The following is a 25,334-nucleotide window of genomic DNA, read 5'->3' as shown; positions in this document are numbered from 1 at the left end:
AACGTGCACATTGTGTTGTCATCCTCGGCGCGGGCGAGGGCCCCGCGAGGACTCCTCCTGCCTGCGGGAGCGGCCCAACGGCCGCCGCGGCAGCCATGCTAGCTACGGGCAGCGGGGCGCGCGCGCGCTAGTGGCCGTAGCCATCTTGAGTAAGGGCAGAGCGGGCTCCACGCCGAAATTACGTTGGTAATCTAGCACCGTCAGTCTGTGCATTTTGGGGGGGGGGGGGGTTATGCAGTTAGACAACACTTACAAGTTTTATTTAAAATACAGGATAAAATCTGTTTATTTTCAGTTGGTGTTTTAAGGATAAAGATTACGCAGTGGCTGAGAGAACTTTTGAGGTAAGACACAACACTTACCTGCTCTGCTCAGGCATCAGGATAATATTTTTTCTTAAGTTACAGTCCTGACACAGTTTTCTGACCAAAACAGCGCCTTTCCCAACCTCGTGGTCCGCAGTGATTTGTTAGATATTAGCTCGTTTCACTCTTACTGCGCATACTTACCTGTATGTACCGTATTTCTACAAAGAGATTCATGTAAAAATCCACAGATTTCCTATATTTTGAGATTTTCAAAACTCTAAAAGATTTCCTTTTCAGGTGTGGGCCCATCTATAATAAATATAAGCCTCCTTATAATGGGCTTGCTTCTGTTAGATACTTTCTGTGGCTCCCTTAAAAATAATTGTCAGACCCACAGGAGTTCATGTGTCACAAGAGGAAAGTCCCTTAAAAAAAAAAAAGAGAGAGAAAAGCTTATGCACAGTTGGTTTCCTCTGCAAGCTGTGACTGTACTTTTATTTTGTTCCAGTACAGGAACAGGCACACAAGGACCAGGATCCTGACTGAGACTGAAAAGATCCCATTCGACCATATTATATACCAGTACATTTTGGGATCTTTTCCATTAACATCATTTTGTAAAGCAGCTTGCTTCCATAGATAAAATGATGCATGTCTCTGTTTATATATAGACAATATTTGCTCACTGGGATTTCTACCAGCAATTACTTATTTTCATTGCCTCACTTGTCATAACCCTATCCGTTGACTGCAGCACAGGAATTAATTGTCCCAGACCTCCCTACAAATCCCCTGTGTAGCACTGAATCAAATATCAGATGTTCAATCCACACTGATCTCAGCTTCATTAGTTACAACTCTGTTATAAGAGTTTCTAGGCAACATAACACTGGTGTTACCGTAGAGAAGAGCCGTAGTACTTCATTAGCAGCACCCACTTCTTACATTTTTGTAAAAGCTTAACATTTTTACACTTCTGCCAATCTGCCCCGTTAGTGGTAAACAATAAATACTAATATAGATCAGTGCCACTGATGGAAGCATCTGAGCTGCAACACAACAGTTTCAATAGCATATCTATGAAGGTTTAGAAAAGATTTAAAAAATGTAGTGCAAATGAAACTAGGAGGTTTATCCTTGGGCAGTGTTTCTATTAAATGTCAGGTAACTGACAGGTACAGACATGCATTGTATAGTCTCATTTCTTTCTGAAGCATACAGTAGACACATAAATATAGAAAAGAAGTTTCAAAAAATGTGAAAACAGCTGCAAATTTCTCCCAAACAAGAATTACTTTGTTGGTTCCTGTGGCCAAAGGTCTCATTTTCTCAGAGAGAGGGGTGATGGTTGGATATTTTGAAGGCCAGGACTGGATGTCAAGTTAATGCCTCACTCTTGTCACCATTTGTGAAATGCAAGAGTAAGCTTGGATCTCAGCAAGAGCTGGCAGCTGCTAATTTCCACATTGTTTTATTGGATTCCCCAGCCATTTAGCCCTTGTTCCAGCAGTGAAGTTTAAAATGGAGAAAAGGTATGTTCTCACCTTTTGCTACAGGCGACTAAAGGCCCCATCTGAAATCAAAGTTATTTTACTAGGTACTGCACATAAAAGGAGGCTCAGGGTTTCCCATAGATAAGCGATTTACAACTTGGAAATACATGAGGCAGACAAAGAATGGGAAAATGATGGGATTATGTGATTCACTTTAGGGTTGCTGAGATACAGAGAGATAAAGTGATTTGATCAAAGCAGAGCAGGAATTTAACTCCCATCTCACAAGCCACAATGCAGTTTCTTGAACCATGCCTGTTTTAAGCTATATATCCCATGGAGGTGTTTCACTTCATCTTCTGTTTTAAATATTGTTAGTCAGAAATCCTTCCTTAGCAGAGGTGGTATGGAGACAGGATCCGTTTTTTTATACGGGATATTTTTGTCTACTTGAAAAGACACGTACCCTCAACATGATGCAAGGACTTTGAAAAAAAACCGTTAATGTTACATACTACTCACTAGTAAAAATGACATCTAGCTTGCTAGTGGCTATTGAAATTAGTTTATTGTATGTACAGATATCCCAACTGTTTTTCAGATATCTTTGGAAAAGCGAACAGGTGGATGCCATCAAAGAATTATTACTTTTCAAAGTAACCCCTGTGCAGTTGTGGTGTAACTTAAAAGACTCTTTTAAGGTTCATGCAAGCTCACTCAGATTTTCCATAGTTCAAGCAGAAATGCTGATTGTGCAACATTTTATCAGATGTCTTCCTGTAATATTTAACAGAATCTTTAGACAGCATCTATTCAGACAGAATGCTAGCAATCTGAATAAAGATACCACTGGGTAATGTACAGTGTTTCTCTGGGAAAATAGGAAAATGTATTTAGGAACAAAATAATAATTTATATGAAAAAACAGCTGGGAGAAAACTCACCTCTGTAAGTCTTTTTGTTTGTTTTGAAAGAAAAAAAATGAAAATGGTCATGTGAAAAAAGGGGGAGGGAGAAGAGGAAAAAATATGAATCAGCGTCTTTTGCACAATCCAGCAAAATGGCCCCACCCTCCCCCAGGCTCTGGTTACTCACATCTTGCTAGAAGGGCCTTTGCCGGACACACCCAGGTTTTTCTCTGTTTAAGTCCTTCCTGCCTATGTTATCTCTCTGAATTTAATTTACCGTGCAGGGGAAAAAAAAAAAACCCCACCTCTGAAACACAAAGACCCTTTTCCTGCCTTTTTTTCTATGTATTTTTAAAATAGCTCTCAAGCCTGTACTATATTTACTTTTCTATGTAACTATACTCCTTTGCAAACTAGCCACCTTCCCCTTCTCCTTCCTGTTCCACTCTCCACTTCTATCAGTGAATTGAAAAAAGTACCCTCCAAATATATGGTCTCTGTTCAAGAACATGAACTATTGTGCTTAATGGTACATCCTAGATACTGTTTTTAATGACAAAACATTTTTTCTCTGTACCCTTCCCCCCACACAGACACATTATTCGCAGTACCCTGCAAGGTCCCAAACCAGGGAACTCTTACATATATAACTTTGCTACTATCTATAATCCCAATTAAATTTGGGGTGGGGGTATTCAAATGTTTTTGCTTCTTTCTGTTGCATTTATTCATTTTAAAACACTTTCAATTAACACGGCTGTTTTATTTAAAGCAGTACTTGCAGCTTTAGCAACATCTTAGGATGCCAGAACATTCTTTTGTGCATCATTCATGGTGCCACATCACAGCTCTGGAAATGGTTAGTTTAGAGCTAGCAGAGAAAGAGCAAACTCACTGCTGGATTTATCGGTGCAACAAAAAGCAGCATAGGGGCAGTGATCAGCCAGTTGATTCACACATGCCTCAAAACTTGACTGCACAGGTATGTCCTTGTTCAGCTCATATTTAAAGGAAGATGAAAGGAAAGAGACCACAGGTAACACAGGGATAGAAGTCAAAAGCTACCTAGGCTTACGTGGTTACTGGAGGGGGAGGTGTGGGTACAAAGAGTTTCACTGCAAAGCTGGCTATATTAGTTCCACTGCTTGTGAAAGGCTCATTTCTTAACTATAGATTTGTGGGTTTAAAAGCAGTATACATAATTAGCAAAGGGAGTGTATTTTCTATTGATTCATAAGAATTTGACAATACAGAGTATTATCAAAAAGTTAACCACTAGGTAATTCATAAATTGTTTTTGAATTGAGCTTAATACACCTTCAGTATTAGATAGAAGTAAATGTTTATGACCAGCTTATGAGTTCCCTAAACTGGAGTTTTATGATAGCTGTGCCACCAGAGCAATTTGAGGCCTCCCTTTTAGGGAAAAAGTTGAATAGCATTGTACCTGCAAGTCCTGCCCTTGGAACTTTTATTAGTGTTGCTATTATACATTCTGATTTCACTTTTTACTAGGACTTTCAACCTAGATCCTTTTTTTTTTGTGTGTGTGTGCTTGAGCAGCTATATAAATTTAAAATGGTAAGTATAATCACAAAAGCTCATGTTTTCTCTTTCTTTCCTTCTCCTAATCTGTTACAAAATGAGAGACTTATCTATGTGTGTTATTCAGTTGTTATCAGTACATGTTATTTCAGAACTTCCCTGCCTTCACTGCTCCTCGCGGATACTTTTCGGTGACTCATTTCCTGTCAAGGATGAACGACCATTTCCTGGCTATTGAATACAGAACTCTTTTTTTTTTCTTCCAGTCTATGTTGGAGTGGATTAACCTATAGTTTGATCATACTCCTTCCAATTTACATCAGAACTGAAACTCTTCACTGCAGCCTTCCAAGATAACAAACGGTCAGCATGTGTTGTTTGGGGATCATGGCATCCCCTGACAACCTGGGCCACGGGCTGCGTGATTTCTTGGTGTGGAATTAAAATAGTTCCAGCGATACAGATTTAGTAATGCCATCCTGCCAGTCATTGCAACCAAATTCTTCTCTTAATTCAACCCATTTCAGCTCATAAAAATAGAATGTTGGAAATACCATAGGGCAAAGACACTAATGTTATAACACATCTAAGCAGAGTAATTTTGAATTATCTAATAAGGGCTGTCAAGGTTGTATATTGGCACTTGAGTAATCAAGGTAGTATCCATATAGGGTTTTTTGTTTTGTTAGACAGAGGTTACTAGCACATTATATAGGTTTCTGTATCGATTCTGTGCCCATAATTTCAGCTCTTTTCTCCAACCTGTGTGTTCCAATTTCCTGAGCTGCTATTTCTTCGTATGTTGATTCTAACTCTTGTAGACAGCTCGCTTCAACAAATGCGCTGTTACAAGATTGTCCTCGGCTGACCATTGTAATGCCAGCCTGAAGTATCTCAGCTCTTCCAGTCAGCTGTTTTGCTGTTATTTCTTAAATTATTCTTCTAATTCCTGTTCACATCATTTCATTTGAATATTTAGATTCATTAGCCTGTCATATATCTGTAATGTTTGGGAAGAAAACCCACACAACAGAGATACTGCCTCTTGAGTCTGAACGTAGCACATACTGTGGGGATGATCACTGAATAATTCATACCCTTAATGATTTATTCATGCCCAAAAGCTGGATACCTCCTCTGTGACTTTCCATTATCTCAAAGAGAATGCAAGTTCCTATTCAGCTATGCTCATTTTAAAAGTGCCAGTAGCAGCCCTTGTATTAGCACCCGAAGCATGGTCTCTAAGACAAATGGAGCAGGTGTGTCTTCAAAACCACCTCCTTATGATTTATCAGTAACATTTCTGCTCAGCAATAAATGGGAAACTCCTGCCATTCCAGTGCCATATGTGGCACAGTGCCATGCACATATAGGTCTGTGCCCTGACACAAAACCTAAAATACAGATGTATTTTTTGCACATTTTTCAGAAAGGAAGGTGGGTAAACAGGCACCCTGAGCTCTTTTTCACTGGTATACCCATGAAATGAGATGCTGTAGTCACGGTTTGGAATGTTCTGAGCATGGAAAACAAACAGGTCGTGACTCTGTGATTTGATATTGTAGGACTGATCTTATTCTGCAAGAGAAAGTTCAGTTTTATTTTCCATTGTAAAGTTACAGAGTCTAAGATTATTGATATAAACAAGTAGTAAGATTGTTTCCTAGTCTCTCGGGAAACCTTGCAGGAAAGCCTGGACAAATAGCAACCATTCAAACTAATTTCCTTACTCCCTAATTTGGGCTATCAGAAAATATGCCTTTAGTAAACGTTTGCAAGACCAGGATCTGAGTCTCCTGACCTAGCTGAAAATTTTGCAAGACATTCAAATTCCATTTGTCTAGAAAGTATGAAGGATGATTCTGCGTTTCAGCAAAGTCTCCAGATCCACAAGCAACACAACCCCTAGCTGGCTATGAAATTTCCTAATTGTTTACCCTGTAATCCTGACTTCTTTTGTCCTTGGAATAGGCTCTACATAGAATAATTAAAAATGTCAAACATGCTTGAGAAACTCTCCAAGTTACTAAAAATGAATGTGAATTTCCTCCCCTCAGCCTCACTTCATCTTTCCCTTACTCTGGCCTCAGCTTTACAAAGTGATCTGTTTCCAGCCCTTCAGCATAGTTTGCATTCCACTGCCAAGAATGAACATTTATTTATACAAACAACCATCCTCACAAAGCACATCTCCGCATGCTATCCTAGGGCAGGGAAATAAACATAATTTCTCTTTCTGTCCTCTTTTGTGTAGCTGTAGTTCTACATTTCTTTATTCAGAAGCATTTTTGCAATGAAAGATTAGTGCTGTTCAGTCACTTTCCTGTGCTGCAAATCTGCTCAGAAACAGACTAGAATGCTTTTTCATTTCCCTACAACGATTTTATTTTATTACACTCTAATGATGGTGCCAGTTTCCTGATAAACCACTTAGGGGGTCTTGATGGCTTAGCAGGCAGGTTTTAAAAGAGATCTCACTCATGCTAGAACCTTGAGGACTCTGCGTAACTCACAGAAACTGAAAGCCCAAGAGCCTGCTTTTCTCAAAAACACACCAATAACCTAGTTTTCCCAAGTCTGCTACCGGGCTGCTGTGTTATACTAATTCTTCCAGCAGTGAAGCTGGCATTGTAAGAGATCAATAGTAAATGAAACAGCAGCTACCAGGTGAGCAGCGCTGTAAAAGGCTAATGTGGCTGGGGAGTCTGAAACTCATACATTATTTCTGAAGGTTCTCCATCACTCACCTGTCAGACTGAGGTATTGTTCGCTGAAATGCTAGCTCATCACCTATGTCCTCTGTCGTCAGATTGTCTCCCATTGCATCTGCTATTTAAATGGGTATTACACAGATGCTAGATGACTCCAGACAGGGGAATTTCATAGTCTGAGCACAGTTCATTTAAATGAAAAAAGGGACTGTAAAAGAGATAGAGATACAGATGCAGAGCATCTAGAAATTCTCCTTTAGATGGATATGTCTGCAAGCTGATCGCTCACTTTACTGTAAGCTTGTCAGATTTAGCTGTGTGAGAGCCAACTTCTGTTCTCAGTTGGTATAGCTGTTTGTAACTAAGAGTAATACTCACATAGATAGGTTTACACTTGCATCCACCAGTGAATTAGATGGAAAGATGGTTTGGCTGGGTACTTGGTCACCTACATTTCTAAAGCAGTGTTTTAAGAAATGAAACATTTAAGCAGTTTCTGAAGGATCCAGGGGGATACTGTTAAAAAAAAAAAAAGACATTTTGGAGTATACTGTATCTTTTCAGGAAGAAAACACAGAGCTTTTTTTAACCATATTCCCAAATCAGAATCAATGAACTACTGCAATGAATGAAATACGAAGTTTTAGTGACTGCTTTCCATGAGTCATTGCTGAATATTTTATTGCTCTTAGCACTTTCTCAGTAAGTTCACTGTTGCCAGTCTTGGAAAGGCATATTTAATTTTGCTGCAAAACTCCTATCCAGATAAGGGAGGAACAAGTGACCCCAAAAGGGCATTAAGTAGCACAAGGACAGAAATGCAGAGACATACCAGCTCTGTTTTGGAAGTGCCAAAACTGTGCTCCCTCTTCCCCCTCCTTAATGCTTCTTTATGATCTCATGCATGCACTTCATAGGTGCTACAGAAGCACAGCTGAATTCAAGTTGTTCTTTCCAAATTGATTCAAGAACAAATATGTCCAAATACATCTAAAAAAGTAATGGGGCTGAGACATCAAACCTCTGTGTGCCTGCCATGAGGCCCGCATTGTCATACAGGCTAATAAAGACATCATTTTCCCAGGGCTTCAGCTCTATTAAACACAAAGCTCCAAATGATTTCCTACTTGGATCAAAGATGTGTTTGTTCCAGTGCCACTTAAGTTTAAAAGGCAATACTGGGAATGAATGAAATCTCCCCAGTGGCAGCTGCTGAGGTTCAATTGGTTTGTCAGTGCCATAATTATGCAGCGGACGTCTTCTGTTTGCTGGCCCATATGTTCCTGAAGGATGTTATGTAATGGAAATAGTGCAGGGAAGCTTTTTCCCAAAGCTAAGAGTCTCTTTCTTTTGTGGTGTGACGACTTGCTTATGTTTCAGATGGTGAAAATGTTAAGAAATGAAACATTCTGATTTCAAACTCTGTTAAAACAATCATTACTCTTATTTGATCAAACTAGAGGGAAGCGTATGAACGGAAAAAATGGCCTAGATCCCGTGTCCTAGAACTGGTGTTTTAATACAGACATTGACCACATTTTTCATATTATTTATATATTTCCAGCTGGCCCCTGAAAATGAGTGCTCCCACTTATCTAATGCTAGAAACTGCCACTGTGATCAGTGGCAGAGTTTGGTATGGCCCTTGATACTAAGAATAAATGTGGCTTCCTGTCCAGCCAACCACCGCTGCTCAGCCCTTCCACCTCTTCCCCAGAATATTTCTCACCTTCGTGGTTTAGGGTCTGGATGCTGATTAGTAAGTGTCTGCTCATTAAATTGCTATCTCCTTGTCTAATAGATTGCACACCAGTTTTTCTGTATAACAGAAATGAGTGTGTAGTAAGCAATCCCAACTGCAAAGTGTTAAATAAAGCATTAAAAGAACATTAAGGCATGAACCTGCAAAATGTGGAAATCAGGGAGAACTGAGAGCACTCAAGATCTCAAGTGCCAAAGGAACAAAAGAAATGTAATATCCTTTAAAATGTTAAATATTTAATTTGGTGAGATGCTCAGATACTAGGGCAGCAAATGCAGAGTAAACATGACAGATAGCACCATGCCAGAGGGACTTCATGTCAGCCATAGGGACTTGCTATGCATGCCAAAAAACAGAGGCACAAAAAGCTACCTTTTTGCAGAACTGTAAATTTTATGCACATCTACCTGGTCTGCATGCGCGATATACATTTTCTAAACACCATTTAATACATGTATATTCTTATTAAAAGATAGCATCCACATTGTACAAAAAGACTCCTAATGATCGCTATTTAGAAAGAACAGTGGCACATCTTAAGTGTTGGAGATCTGTCACTGACTGACTCCCTACAATGCGTATATTGCAAACGCACACCTAAAACCAACAGGATAATTTTCATGAGCTGCAACATTCCTCCTGTGGAGCTGCATTTAATTCAGAGGGGCATCTCTAGCTAAATTTTCTTGCTTTAAGGTCAGGGCTTAGAAATAAATATTAAACCAATGCTTCTTTTACTGAGAAGATATTTAATTATTTAGTTTTATACTCCAAGTTGACCACTTACTTCTGCAACAATTAGAAGTCAGCTAGCAAGATTCTTCCCTCTAAGTTTTGTCATGAGGACTTAAGTACACATGTGGTCACCAAAGAAACAAAAAGGATTTTATGTAAACAGAACAGCACAGCTGTGGCTATAACCCAGTCCTCTAATAACCAGGCCTACGTTCCAAAAAGCTTGGCCGTACACAAGTAGCTATTCTGAGGTACCCATTTAGGCTTCAGGGAGCCGGCAGCCTAGGTGATTTTCTAAGAAGCGTTCACTGATGCCTTAGTCATCTGAGAACATATGCTGAAAGATCCAGTAAGAGACAGCTGGGTTTGCGGTGTGGGCTTGGAAAAGTTTCCAAAGTGTATTTTCAGAAGTGCCTTTGTGTGCTCAAGGGTGTTTCAGCAGAGAACTCCAGACCTAAACCCACCCATTTGCTCAAATTTTGCTCAGATCTGTAGAGTGGGCTTAGTTATTTGCTCTTGCTCACAGTTTGGAAAGTGTGTTATCACTACTCTCGGACAAGGGTTGGCAACCTTTTACAGGTACTATGCCAGACTGTATTTTTCTTTTCCAAATTAGTGGTTAGGTGTGCCAGCACTGGGTTTTGCTGCCTCTCCAAGAGGCGACCTGCCATCCATCTGTGGTATTTTTCATCCGTGAGGCAGGGGCTCTCGCCTCCTGCTGAGCTCAGAACTCAAAGTGGGAAGACAGAAGCTGGGAGCTGCTGCCTCTTGCTGGTGCCTCTCCCCATAATGCAGATCCCAGCTCCTGCCCCAAGCGCGTCATTCAGAACCCGTATAAATTGACTGAAGACTGCAGCTCTCAGTGTATAGAACCTTCTGCTTGTTGATTCCATCCCACACCAGGGATCTTCAAGTTGCTGTAAGATCACTTTTCTGAATAACTAATACCTCTCTCTCCCTTTGGGCTACCCTGTCTTCTAGGTGACAGTGAGATTCTGGTACTCCCCCCATAGACTGCTGTGCTCCATGGGAGGCTTCCCGAAGCATCCTGAGTGATCTTGGAGGAGGTAAGGGAGAGAGTGGCACTTCAAAGCAAGGACAATTGCAGAAAATCTATAGTAACAAAGGCTCCAAAGGTTGTAGGCCTGCAAGGTCACAAGTGTCCTGTCAGCACTGCCAGATACTGTGGACTGATGAATTTGCATGCAGCCGAAAACCTCAGGTGCTGCTTGTTCAGATTTGGGTTTTAAAGGACAAGGACCTTTCCTTTACACGGGCACTCCACTTTAAGTGTCCCTGTGCTCTCCCAGTGCCAGCTTGGGCATCTGCATCTGCCTGAGCAAAAAGTACTGTGATGCAGAGGGAACTTTCTCTCCTCTGAAAGTGCCTTATGTACCAACAAAGTTATTTCTTCTACCTCCGGGAGCCATTTACCATCACAGTTCTCAGCAAACCTTCATAAACACTCAAGATCTAAAAATGATAGTGAGCTCTTTGTCTGCTGCTAGCAAGACTGACTTCTCCACACCCCCCACACTGAGTCACCACAGATTTTAAGTGCTTTTTAAAGAAGTAAAATCCTTAAGCCTGGGAATGAGTTGAGGTGTTAGTAGTTAAGTGTTCTGCATTATAAAAAGTAGGTTACCATGTCTCACTGTGAACAATTAGGTCTAATTACAAGTCACAGCTTTGCTACAAATACTATTTAATAACAGATTTCTACGACACTTCATCCAGATTGTTTTATGTTACCTCCAGTTTGCGGATAGGTAAAGCATGATGCAGAATGGAGGAAAAGAGCGTTTTGCCTAAGATCAAACAAAAAGAAATAGGTACTAGGCCCCGACTCACAGTTCACTGTTCTAAACATTTGCTCATACTTCCTCCAGCATACAGCACTGTTTATTTCATTTTATTTTAGTTGGTTGTTAGAAAAAATGATTTATGATTTTAAACTTTAAAAGACTGCTCAGAAATATATAAAAATTAAACAAACACTTTTAAACAATAAAATAAAAAGATGTGCAACTTCCCCTTAGAAAACTCCCAAATGGGATTTTTGATATTTGATATAAAAAATCCTCTGAACCGGACAGAAAGAGAACTGAAGATATGATAACACCCGTTATTCCTGCTCCAAGGACTGTAAACGGAGAAGTTTTTGTACTTAGTAAGGCAACACTATCAGTCAGTTTGCATGGCACTGTATTTTTAGCAGTAAGATAGCAAGTTGCCTGCAAAGTTGGCATGTTGAGAGGTCGGTAAATCTACGTTAAGAGCTTTGCACTAAATTTTTGCTGCTTTCTTTCTCTGGTGCACCAGGTGCAAAGGTTCTTTGGCAGCAGTAAGAAAGTGCATCGGGATGGTGGTGTCACCCTAAACGTAAATTTAACAGAGCCTTGACCCGTCCATTAATAGTAATATTTATTCAGCATCAGAGCTGGGGTCAGGGCTAGGGCTTTGGCGTAGGCCCGACAAGGAAAGCAGATGGGGGCCGTGGGGGTGGGAAAAGCGCGTAAACAATGTTTTCAGCCAGTCTCCCCAGCCCACACAAAGGAAACGAAATGCTCGGGTGCGCGGCTGGGACATGCCTGGAATCCGCGGCTGCAGCCCGCATTGCTGGCGGCCGAGCACCCTCTGCTGGGAACCTGCAAAGGATCGCCTGGGGGGATCTCCAGCGGGATTTGGCTTCCCAGACTTCAATCTCTGTACGGGAGAGGCTGCTGCAGCTTCTGATCCCGGTACTGTGAGCCCAAGCCCCCAGGTGCAAGATTACAAAAAAAGAAAAAGAATTATCCACATTTTACATAATTCCGTTCTTATTTTGAACTTGTTGAATTCAAGCTCCGTGAAACTGTGAGGATTAAGAGTTATTTTTATAGTAGAAGAGAATGTTACCACATGACTGGAGAAGCTTGTGCTGGATGAAAAATACCACAAATGGTGAGACAAGCAATTAGAAGAGTAGAAAACACTCCTACAAATGCCTTCTTGCCAACAGACAGCCTTTCCCGTTTCTTAAGTGAAAGAAGATCATTTTAATACAAATGGCTATTGGGAACAAAAGTAAGTTCCCACAGTTAGTTCTGTGCAGATACCATCATATGCTCACCCATAGTGCAGGGCTTAAAAAAAAATCCATGGAAAAATAAAACAGCCTGTATATAGAATTGCTGTGAAAAATAGTGGCCCATTCTCCCCTTGTGGAACTAATCATAACTGTGAAGTTGCTCACATATGGAAGCATTAACAAGATAAGTAAGTTATCTGCATTGTAGAATTTTTTGTCCAAGTCTTAGATTTGCCCACTAATTTCGGCTTTCCCACTTCTTCTCAGAGAAATAAAATATTAGATCTATTTATAGCACTTAATGTTTTTAAATTAATTTTTCCTTTACTACATCTGTTTTTAGTGGCTGATTACAGTCTGTCGGACCAGGCAATTCTCTGCCAGCTGGCTGCAGACTTATTAGCTCCGTCTTAAGACGACTTGCTTTAGAGCTCACCATCATGTTACAGGGACAACAGCTCTGTAATGCAGGCCCTCAAGAGAGGAGATGATCAGGACTCAGATGAAAAGAATTGTATCCAATTCTTTGGACCGAAATACGAAATTTTGTTTAAGGAATGTGATTACTACAGATAACAGCAGTCGCTCACTTGCTCAGAGCCAACACATGCAGTTAGAACCTGCCCTCCATCAGACTGTCCTGGATAGTACTTTCTAGGAGCATTTCTCAAACTGGAGGAACGCCACCCTGTAGCAAGTACACCATGTACCTTGGGGTTGGTATTTCTGCAAGTAAAGCAGAAGCTGCTGTTGAAAGGAGGTCACGGAGCAGGAATGGAGCTGGGTAGATGCTGAGAAGCCTCTGGTATAGAGGAAGGGGGAGGAGAGGGACAAACATTGCAGAGAACAGGAAAAACCAATGTGCTGGGAAATGATTAATCCATCCCAAAGGCCCTTGCTAAGAAGTGGTGGGACAAGCTCAATGATTTTTGGCCATTGGCCAAAATAGAAGTAGCCATGGGCTACTTCTAATCCTGCTCTCAGCTCTCTACTTGCTTACAACCATAATGTTTTTAAGCACAGCTCATCCCATTCCTGCCCCAGACACCACAGTCTTCTATCAGTGTCCTTCACTTAATTCCCGGCAGCTCTCTAGCAAAACACCTCCTCTTACATGTATATTTTCCAGCTGTCCCACGTCCCTCCACCTCCAGTACATGTTTCTCAAATGAGCGGGAGCAAACAATTCATGCTGGGGGAAGGGGGCGGGAGTCAAGTTTAAGTACTGTTGTTCTATATCCTGTTGTTTTCCTACCAGGATTGTTCCAGTTTCCTGCACTGTCTTATCTCGAGTTGAAAAGTCAAAGCTCTCATATTTACTTGCATTGTGCTGCCTCTTGAGTTTCTAATCTGTGAAACAGACAATATAAGACTTAAGAAAAACATAGTTAGGACTATTACGGGGTGAGGGGGAAGGAACAAAGTGGTTAAAGGGCTTTCAGTGTCTATACAGTTATTTTCTTTATTTAGTTATCCTGCTTGCATAAGCCTGTGTATGGCACAGAGGGTTTCAGAGAACCTCAGCATACCATAAATGATACACTGAGTTCACCTAAATGTAAAAGAGTAAAATTCAGACGTTTACATTTTCAGGTGATTCCAGATATCTGTTTTTGACAGACTTTTCAAAAGAACCATTTTCAGAAAGTGCTGAACATGTTTTTTCAGGTGCTCAAATTAGACACAGAAAAGTCTCAAAAAAGAGGAAACACTTCAATTCTTTTAGTCACTTCTGAGTTTTAAGAGCTCCATTGAAATGGAGTAGACTTTGAAACTACTTGGCCACATTTTCTCGAATACAGACACAAAAAAGCATATATTGTGCTGATATTTTGAAAGTTTATTATGTAGATTAGAACTGTGAGAACACAAAATCTTGTAACTGAAAGGATATTTAACTTCCTCCTCTGCTGAGCATGAAGTTCACTTAACTATAGGTTATATTAGTGCACTAAATTCCTTTTTTTTTTTTTTTTTTTTTTTTTTTTTAAGAAAACTTTTGCCATACAGCTTTGGAATGTCCTGTTTTTCTGCACAATGGTGCAGGTCCTGAATACACTGTGTCCATTATCAGATGGGAGTCTCTGCTGGAAAGATAATTAAAATGCTACATCATTCACAGTCATGCAGATACTGAACCAGACAAGTTTTCAAGAAAACAGAACAAAACAAAACCTCCAAGTCTCCAAAACCCCAACCCCAGAACTCAAAACCCCCACGTAGATCCTATCTTTGTTGGATGCATGTAACATCGTGGTAGTGATCAAGATGGATTTTTATCAGCTGAAGATCAGAGAAGTATGCCAGTTCAGCCTCTATAGCTAAATACATATTTCAGTTTTTTTTCACTTGGTTGCCACAGTGTAAATCCAAACTCATTCAATTTGACAGTTTCTTTGCACGTACCCTCAACTGATGTAAATATGAGCGCACAACCGGCTGAAGAGGTATCCTTAGTTGATTACCAGAGCTTTTATTTGGAACTAAATATCAAAAGAAAAAGGCTTTTTAGAAGAGATCAGGAAAAGGAAGACATGTGCTCAGAGATAAGGAGAGATAAAAGCATTCCATTTAAAGATGCCTATAATAGAAATCAAGGAGTCCATCTGCCAAGTCAGTAATTTCATGGCCTTATGACCATGCGAAGCTTCCGTTTCTGTTACCCTTTTCCCACACTAACTGTAAGTGCCAACTCTAAGTTTCTTTTAGTTTGTCCAAGCGGAGCAGCCTGTTAGGGAGAAATTACTCATTTTGAACTCAAAGATAAAACTCTCCGACTTCAAAAAGGAACAACAGTTCTCCCATAAGTTTAGGTCCAGCTTTCTAAGGCTGAGCACAGTGAGGCCTGGGAACGGGCTGCCTCAGGAGGTTGAGTTCTCTGCCCTTGAAAGTTTTGAAGACAAGTTAGACAAACATCTCGGGAGAGGTTTAGGTAAAGCTAATTCTGCTGTGGGGAGTGAGGACAGCCCAGACAGCCATTTGAGGTGACTTCCAGCCCTGTTTTCTATGATTCATTAGGAACGAGATCATGGTGATAGTAGATCCTGCAGTAGATCATGCATTTTCCGCTTTAAAACTAATTTAAAAAATCTTTTTCCTAAAACATTTTTAGGGGAATTTTTTTGAAGGAAGCAGTAGATTTCAGTGAGAAAGTTCTTTGAAAATCCTAGCTTTGCATGTGTTTAGCAAGCTAGCATATGCAAAACATGCAAAGCACTCTAGGCTAAAGTTATCTGTACTATCATTAGAAAGTCAAAAAGGAACATACAGAGAGATGCTGGTGTACTACATAAGAGCAGAAGGGCTTTTCCAGGCGTTGCTGACATGTAGCAACTCTCCCTCCTCACCCCCCCCAAAAAGGCAGTTCTCATGACTAGTGTTCATTCTCCAGCGGGAAGTAAAACTGACTTGGTGAGAGAGAATTTGACCTGTGATTTTCTCTTTGAAAGAAACATTTAGTGCCCTGACCTGTCTCCTGAGGGTAGAGAGAGATTTTCTTGTATATCTTGCTTTTGTTTCCTTTGCACTTAGGGTTGTGCTTTGCCTAATTGCTGAAAAGTCATTAATTGTCCTGAGGTATTTGCACAGTAGGTTTTACCCCTGCCTCATTCATTCAGAGGACAGACTCACTCGCGCTGGGCAGCTTGGAAGTCCACACCCCTTGATGACTCTTATTTCTTCTTCCTGCTTGGAACAGTTACATTTTTGCCCAGAGATTTTGCACGCTTACTCACTTAGGCTTTGTATCCAGCAAAGCACGTTTAACTTTGGCATCAGCAGATTTAAGTATTCATTTAAAATTAAGCATGTGCGTAAATACCTTGCCAGCTGGAGCCTTAGAGCTTCACAGCTCAGTTATTTTGTCCGTTTCTGGCAGTTTTGGATTGATAGAGTAGGTCTTGTATAAACACACTTCCAGAGAGCTCATCAGTGTAGGAATTTGGCCAAGAAGTAGTTTTATGATCACTGTTTTTAATTTGGACAGGGCCCTTATCACAAAACAAACATCCTCCCCTGCACTGTCGAGACGTCTTAGACGGGGCGACCTCAAAGAGCAGAGCAGGCCAAGGCGCGCAGGCGCCGAAGGCTGGGCCACTCCTCAGCATCCTCCCAGGCCAGGCACAGGTTTCCACTGGAAGCCTGCGCTGCCGCGACCGGCGCCGAGCCGGCAGCACCCACGGCCGCGTGTCCGCCTGTCCGTGCACCCACCCCGCCAGGGCGCAGCCTCTGCCGCGGCACGGCCCGCTCCATCGCCGGCTGCCTCCCAGCAGGGCTCCCCAGGAGCCCCCTTCTCGCCCCGCTGCCTCGCACAAATCCGCCAAGCGCGCGGGGGCTGGAGGTGGGCGCTAAAGCCACTGGCTGTAGGTCTCAGACACTGGCTGGCAAAAGGCAATCTGCAGTGCAGTAGTCTTTCCTGCCTGCGTGCGAACAGGCTTTCCTTAGTTCAATTAACATGCCTGTGAAATAAACCCCTGCAGACAAACATCGTATTCACAGATTACAGAGGAGCCCTGCATCTGTCAGCTGGAATGGGCTTCTCCCACCTTCCGCAGCTTGCTCAGAGAAGGGGAGCGTGTGGAGCATGAGACACAAGCCCCGGGGTCTTGAGCTCGCGAGCCAAGCAAGGGTGCGTGCTTGCAGCGTATTGGGCTGCCTGCGCGTGTGTGCTTACATTCAAAGCAAACACGGCCGGTTCTCACCAGGAAGCAGCGTCACATTTAGGCCAGAACTGCTCACAAAACCAGTTTAGACTAGATTCCTGTGTCCAGGGTTTTCTGTTTGGCATCTTTACCACCACTAAATGCAAAACCTTAATTAATAATAGCCTAAGATGCCTGGAGCAAAGACTGCCATTAGGAACTGTAAATGCATGCAGCGTCAGTCACATAAGGCATTGCGAGGCTTCTTGGCTCTTTTGCAATATTTAAGTTGACAGTAAGTTATGCGACCAATTGTTCTTCTCTATCACACAGACATTATGATGGTCTTCTACGCTACTACATTGAAATTTTCAAAATAGATGGAAAAATTTCAGATTTAAGTATCTGGTAAATATGAATTACATATGCAGAAAATACTTTTGTTAGGAAATTACCTCTTCTTTTTGATGTTTAGAAGTCACATAATGTTAGAATCTCAGCTTGCTTCACTATTTCTGGTATTTGTTTCTGCAGTTTACTCCATTCAGAGAACTAAAGTTTGCTAACAGCAGTCTGTGTTAGATGTTCCAATACTGCAAAGGAACATCTAGGATAGAATTAAAAAAAACTAGACTATTTTCAAAATTTGTATTTTGTTTCAACTTTGATTGGCATGCTGTAATCCTGCAAGTATTTACGCAAGTAACATTTTCTGTATATAATCCATTTGAGTTTAACAGGATTGCTCACGCTAGTAAAGTCACATGTTTTGCAGCAGCATTCATTGTGGGCTGAGTATTGAAAAATTTGGTTACATCTGCTAGCCAAAATTAAAATATGTGTATTTATACACATACACACACACGTATAATGATTATTTTAGGTTCTGAGAAAGAGTTCAGTGACTGAATATTCCTACTTGAAAGCACATTCAGTGAGACAGAAAACAGCAGCATGGTGAGTATTCTATACTAGTCTTCTATATTACTCTTCTATAGCATAAAGAATACCATAGACAATGTTTTCTAACAGAATCAGTTATAGTATGAGAATATATATATATATTTTAAACGAGTTTATTTTAGGTATGTGGATGCAAGGTCCATTTTTCAGTTTCTGAAAAGCATCCCACAGATTTCTTAATATGTCAAATTTCCCTTTGTTGTAACTAGAGCTACCATTTTGACAGATGAAGGAAATATCAACCATGTAGGCTGTGGGGAGGTGGGAGACTGAGGAGCTGATGCGGAGGTTCCTGACACTTTCTGTTGTTACTTTCTGTAAATGAGTACAGAATTGGCCATAGGTACAGCCTTGTTCAGATCACAGGCCTCAGATTTGCAAACAAAGCATACATTAAAATGCAAGTTATCCTCCATCATCTGAGCTATGGTAACCGCTTAGGCGATTCAATGACAGTGTTAATCTAAATTTTGCTGTGGGCTTAGAAAACACACACATGTGAACAGCTGCTGTGGTCCAGCTGAGGTATAACATCTTCTTCAGCTGTGCTACTTGATCAAGACTCAGAGCCCATAGATATGCATAAATTGCATTTATAATATGTATAAATTCATCATTCCAGGACCACGCCCACAAATTTCCCTCTAGGTTTTTAAAGCAGACAATTTTTTTTTTTTTTTTTTTTTTTAAAGAACAAACAAGTTGTTTTGAAAAGAATCATTGGAAGAATCACTGTTTTAGAATTATCAGTCTATTGAGATGGGACTGGAAACAGTCCCCAGGACTGTCATTTTGCACATGTCCTCTTTCACCTAAGTCATTTCCAACACATTTTTGCAGGATGAGAATGTTGGTGACAGAAAATACAGTGATGTCAGTTCAGTTCGCATGGATCTCTCCAATCTCGTGACTTGGGCCCACACTCATGGAACTATATGCAATCAAATCCCAACCTTGGAAAGCATGCAGAACATGGGCCATCCTAGCAAGGATAATTCTGTTCTGTGGATATGTGGAGTTGGACATGCATATCACTGGCCTGGTGGAAAATTATGCTTGAGAAGCAGAGAGGAGAAAGAAGCTGTAGAAGAGAGAAAGAGGTCTATATCCTATGAGACTTCATCAGGGGAACCTAATTTAGCTGAAAAGAGGTTCAGGGTAACCCCATCTTTTGAGGGGGCTAAAGCAGACTCTGTTACCACAGGGTCATGTAGCAGATCTCCAGGGGCCACTCAGAAGAAAGACGACACAGTTTACGTAATGGATGAGGCACCAACACTCAGAAAAAAGAGAGGGCTAATCACTCAAAAAAACAGTAAATCCATGAGATCATGCTCTGCAGCAGAGCAGCATTTCCCAGAGCCTGATGGTGAAGTCAAAACTGACCTACATAAGGTGAAGCTAGAAAGCAATGAAGATCTGCAAATCATCTCTGATGAAGAACAGTTAGTATCAGATGCAGAAAACCAAACAGACAGAATCAACTGGAATACTCTTTCAGAATTACAAATTAAAGAAGTAACTGCTGAGGTAGAATTGCAAATGCATCGCAATTGGAAGACGGCAATTAACACGCAGCCAGCCACCCACACATCTGGCTCTGCCCCCATGGAGAAGCCACAACTAACTCCTTGCTTACAGGAGACTTTAGAAGACATCAATCAAAAGAGCCTGGAAAGCAGCTGGAAGTTACTTCCTCTTAATCCTGCAGAGTCCAAAAATGAAACTTCTAAAGCAGGGAATTCCTCTGGGTCAGCAATACCTAAAGAACATTTCAAATCAGTTCCTGTCTCCGACGTTGAAGCAAAGGCCCAACGAGAGTCACCTGCCTCTGTGACATTCTTTGAGTTTGAAGCCACTGTAGATGTCCAGCAGCAACTCCAGCTGAGCTCTCCTGAGCGTGGCACATCAGAAATAAGCTTAATTAGGAACTTTGCTGAAATCCCTATTCAGGAGGCTAAGCCATTAGGATCTCAGCATGCACCTCATGTTTCAGCCTCACTGAGTCCAGAGAACAAGAATTCAGACCATCCACCTGTGTCTTCAGACAAAAGTAAGATAGTCTGGAGTTTTATTCCTGGAAGGGTTTGCGGGTGTGTGGGTGCATTTTAATAATCGCTTTTCCAAAATATTAAAGGAGGGCAATTTCATACAGCTGCCAAAATCTGTATTGTAGCATCTGAATAAGTGCATCTCATTTGGAGCGCACTGTTTCTACTAAAAGGGACTAAAAGGTTCCTGCCTTAAGCAATCCGCATTTCAATAGACACTGCCATTTACTGAGGTACGCAGATGTTTACCTAGCAGTGGCTCAGCTTTAACTACCCAGTTTGAATACTTTGGTCTTTCATTTTACTTAGTATCACCCTATAGTATGTTGGCTATCCTTAAGAGAGTCCTGTGAGAAACTGGAACCAGAGATGTGAACTCAGATCTCAAGAGCGGGGGGGGGAAAGGAAGTGACTTTTAAAACAATGAAACACAGAAATTGTGGGTCAAACTCTGGTTTCATTGAGGTCCGTGGCAAAAATCCTGGAGATTGCAATGGGACCAAAGTTTCAATCCTGCATGTTAAATTAGATGACCTAAAAAAATTGCTTTAGTGCTTTTAAGAATTTTAAGATTTTCATGTATTCTGTCCTTGAAATCCTACTGGAGGCAGGGGGGAGGGGAGTTGTAATTGAACATTTACTTGCAAGGTATACTGCTTACTGGGGATCTTTCGGTACCAAGGTTAAATCACGTACAGAGCACATTTTAAATGATTCAGTGTCGTAGGAATAGGCTCTTTGATGAAGACTTTAGAAGCCTAGCTTGTGGCAGTTTTAAATCCTGCTACAAAAGAGAGATTCTCTCCACAAGAGGGAATGGCTGACACACAGTGTGTGGACGTTATCAAAATTGTGCTAGTCTTTTGCAAATACTGGGGAAGCCATCAATGAAATTGATTTAGTTCATTTAATAAATGAACATGTTTTAGGATAGATGTCTCCAATGTGCTGGAGCCCTAATGCCAGGTGCAGACATTGTTTTAATTTAATGATTAAACACCTCAAATAAAATGCAAATATCCAGGTTTTTAAAGATGCTCTAACAGAGCCACAAAATTTGCATCTATAATGATTTGCATGCCTTCAGGTGGTATTTCACATTAATACTGAATAAACTGCTGTCTAGTCAGTTTTATGCTTTTTTTGTCTGCTAGTACCTAGGTGTAAATATAGAGGCAAATTTTAATAATTTAATTCAAAGAGCCGGAGTATTTCTTTTCCATCCAGTGGCTTGATGCCTTGGCTCCGTCTGACTGATAAACAGCCCCCAAGAGCATGTGTCTCACTCCCACACACTCAGTACGAGAATCCCCTATTTCGTATTCCCTAAAACCTGCTCTGTACTCACATTCACTGCCCAGCCCCACGGCCGGCTGTCCTGTCTGCAGCCCCTTCTGCCACGCATGGCTCAGCAGCTTGGCCTCTGCCAGCTAACAAGGTGCACTTGGGCGCACGGGGAGCTCAGGGCGGAGAGCTGCCGTGGCACTGCCCTCTGGCCATGCCGGCTGCTTCCCGACGGGCTGCATCCCCAAGGGCACCTTCTCCAGCTGCAGGACAGGGCTGCAGACTCCCCCGATGCCTGTCCCAGTGCACCGGGCACTTGTCCGCAGCGCAGGACTGAACAGGTAGCCCTGTGCCAACACACAGACCAAGAAGTTGAGAGGTCTGTAGGAGCAAGGGATTCTACATTCAGATGGGTATTTACTAAAAATACGTTTCTCAGTTTTAAAGCGGATACAGAGTCCCCAAGGCTTTGTGCTTGCCGTGGAATGCCCGCTTTGAGCCTCTACAGCTTTACTAGGAACTTTAGGGAAAAAAATCCCATTTAACACAAGCGTTGTTACGGCTTAATGGCAAGCCCTTCTCTACTGAAATAGCAATATATAACTCAACTAGCCATAACATTAAAGATCAACAGTTTATTGCAGGTTTCTGCAGTGCAGAGGACTGGACAGTGTTCTTCCAAGAGAAAACAGAGTACTGAAATAGTATTTTAGGGTTTGTCTGTAACATGAAGAGCATACGCTTAAAGCACTGTTGGCATTCCTGAATAGACTCCATGTTACAGACATGCTTATTCCATACATAGTCACAACTGTACAGAAGGGCATTTTGTTTTTTTGTAGGTGTTATTAGTCTATTTCTTTAATTGACAACATGTATCATCAGAAGCCTCTGAGAATTCACCTGGGTACGTCTGTGTAGCTGTTTCTGCCAAGATAAATGGCTTATGGCTCATGTGAGGCCTCTGCATGTATTGATTTACAGGCCATTCATCTCTTCACACAGACCAGTCAATAACAAAACAAATAACCCCCAAAAGCAATGCAGAAATGCGTATAATCCATCTCAGTTCAGCTACAGTATTTTAAGATAACAACTAAGCATGTACAAAATAACTCAGTGCAAGAAGGGAAATTACTAGATATTAGCTTTAGGAACCCTTTTCAATATACCTCTCCTCAGCCCTGGAAAAAAATCACAGGTGAGCAGATGGAGCTTTTAGCAATCCAGAGAATTAATTTCCCGGTGCTGCATGGAACTAGGTAGATGTGGTATTGCCATAGCAACTTGAGAAAGAAACAACTGAAATCCTTGCAGTCCTTTTTAGAAGTATATCTTTACGCATCTTTTTGTTCCTCCTCACTCTCCACTCCTGGAGCTAACTTTTAGTTAATGTCTTTATTTCACAACGAGAGCTCTCCTGAAGAGGTTTTTGTGAAGGAGAACACTTTGAAATATATTTTACATAACGTCTTGTACAACACTTTGAACATCTAAAACGGATACTGCTTAGTATGGTCAGATCACAAGATCCATGTAAAGGCCAACCCCCATCTATTTTAACAGAGCAGAATTTGGCCCACACAATCACTGTTCATCTATAAGATACATGATAGAATAGTTGCAAATTGATGAAAGCATATCAAATCCATTTTGGGTTGCTTGGGCTTCACAGCCACCATTCCAGGCTCAGTACTACAGCCCTTGGTTATGTGACTGGTCCCATGAGCATGGTCCTACAAGCACACCCTAAGAATCAATTCCAAAATCAGCCAGGGTGAAATTCAGTCCCTTGCCAATATGAAGACATGCCACCAATTAAAACCATGGTTTCCAGTCCCGTTTTGCTGTCTTAGAAGGCCCGTAAAATTTGCACTGATGCTTTCCACATTGAGAATTCCACAATTCCATTGAGTGGTGAGAGCTAATTCTCTTCCTATTAAGTTTAAAATGTTCTTTCTTTTTGAATTATGTATCTACATGGTAGTATGCAGGTACACCAGTCAAGTAAGAAAGAATGAGAAAGGAGGCAATCCTTTCCCCAGCTAGTCTACTGCAAAGCTATCAAGTGGTGTGGACTGGCTTGCTGAGAGCACAAATCGAAACCAGAGCATTAAAGGAAGGGGTACATGAAAGTCCCATCACCTCTGAATTATTTTTAAAAGGAAGGTGAACATTACTCTGCATCTCCTTATATTTAATTGATCTCCTTGTTAGTTCTTGCTATCCACAAAGCTGTGTCTTATCTTTTAGATGTGTTGAGGAAGTGGGAGAGTAAGAGAAGCCGTAACGCTGGCGACATAAAAATGTTCAGAGACTGGCTGGTTTTACATTTCCCTTCTGAAACGCGCGAGATCTTTGTCCTACCACCTGAAGACCTCGATAATTACCTAGCCTCGTTCTACAGTAATGCAAAGAAGCAGGATGGCACAGAGTTTTCTGCCAGCTCTTTGTACTTCTTTCAGAGCGGTATAGACAGATACCTCAAGGATCACAAGTACGAGTATAACGTGGTTAGAGGGCTGGAATTCAGAGCATCCCAAGAAGCCTTAAAACAAAAGTGTCAGCAACTAACACAGAAAGGGAGAGAGAGAGATTGGCATATTTTGGAGAACCTGACAGATAAAGACGTGGAAAGTCTTCATAAAAAGGGGATATTAAGTCGCATGCACCCTGAAGGCTTTTTGCACCTCATGCTCATAAATATCATTAGGGGGTTTGGGGCAAATACACATAATCAGAGTCATAATCTGTACTGGGGACAGCTTATGTTAAAAAAGAATGAGGAGGGATTGGAATACTTAGAATGGAAGGATGCGCTTGATGCAGAGGTAAATACAGGGGAATCAACTGCACGTGTCTTTGCCAACCCTGATAATCCAAATAAATGTCCAGTCCGAGACTATAAAGAGTATGCTAAGAGGAGGCCACTGGATATGCTTCATGACCATGATCCACTTTATCTGTGTCCCAAACCTTTGTGCTCCGTGTGGGACCAGATATGGTACTGTAGAAAATCACTGACAAAAGCCAAAATGGAAAAGATCATGAAAGTTATTATCCAGCAAGTCAAAGGAACTGAAAAGAAGCCCAAGAAATAAAAGTATTAAATTAATTTCTGCTTTGCCACTTTCTGCATGTTTTAAAGTAGTCTTTGAAAGGTTTATGTGGCAATACTTGGTATAGGTTGAGAGAACATCCTTCTCCTCCGTTCTCATGTAAGAACATGAAGCCATCTATAAATTTGTATGACCTTAGTTTTCAGGTTAAGTGAAAAACTTCTATTATTCTTTCTATTAAATGGAATTGATAATTCCGTAAATGGAACACGAATATGAAATCTAAGATTCTCATATTTAGTACAAATTAATATTCTGCTGTATTAATGAAATTATAAAAAAGCTAGTATTAACATGGAGAGAGGCAGTAGTTGAATAACTTGGCTAAGAGTTTAAGCCGTATTCATTTTGAGGGGAGCTGACACTATTGTAAACTGCATTCGTCTATAGTATAACAGTCTGTCATAAAAAGATAAGTAATACGAGTTAGTTCTGGGATGGAAGGAGAACAACGAAATACTAACAGTGTTTGCCAGTTGTTAATGCATAGCGAATGGAAATGTTTTCAAGAAGGTTTATGTTGTTTTTCTTAGTGAAAGATTTTTAGATTTAAGAAGTTGTGATAGTGTTTTAAAAAGTTATTTTTAAAATGGCTGACAGCATTGGAAAATTTTATAGTAACCGTTTTCCCCAGAGTGCTAATTATAGCTACATAAATACGCTTTGGTAGATGCAGTTGACTATTTTTAGCTATTCAAGTACTGTTCAGTCAGTATATTTTCTTACAGTCCAGTCAAGTTGTTGG

The 25,334-nt window shown here is 41.0% G+C and overlaps 1 protein-coding gene across 1 annotated transcript; it reads left to right on the top strand.

Moving 5' to 3' along the window:
• Nucleotides 1-162: 162 nt before the first annotated feature.
• LOC106484263 (uncharacterized protein KIAA1958-like) lies at nucleotides 163-25,334 on the top strand. Its single transcript, XM_067313005.1, has 6 exons — nucleotides 163-186; nucleotides 296-344; nucleotides 10,444-10,529; nucleotides 18,056-18,129; nucleotides 18,976-20,188; nucleotides 23,724-25,334. Exons 4-6 carry the CDS (start codon nucleotides 18,127-18,129, stop codon nucleotides 24,569-24,571), a joined length of 2,064 nt encoding a protein of 687 aa, XP_067169106.1. The 5' UTR covers nucleotides 163-186; nucleotides 296-344; nucleotides 10,444-10,529; nucleotides 18,056-18,126; the 3' UTR covers nucleotides 24,572-25,334.

The sequence above is a fragment of the Apteryx mantelli genome, chromosome 30 (assembly GCF_036417845.1).
Source record: "Apteryx mantelli isolate bAptMan1 chromosome 30, bAptMan1.hap1, whole genome shotgun sequence".
Taxonomy (NCBI): Eukaryota; Metazoa; Chordata; class Aves; order Apterygiformes; family Apterygidae; genus Apteryx; species Apteryx mantelli.
Note: the sequence above shows the minus strand (reverse complement) of the source record. Positions and strands in the feature narration are given on the sequence as shown.

What these genes read in the sequence shown, in the direction of transcription:
- LOC106484263 (XM_067313005.1), top strand. An exon ending in ACCTGTGTCTTCAGACAAAA is followed by an intron (nt 20,189 to 23,723) that starts GTAAGATAGTCT and finishes CTTATCTTTTAG; the next exon opens with ATGTGTTGAGGAAGTGGGAG.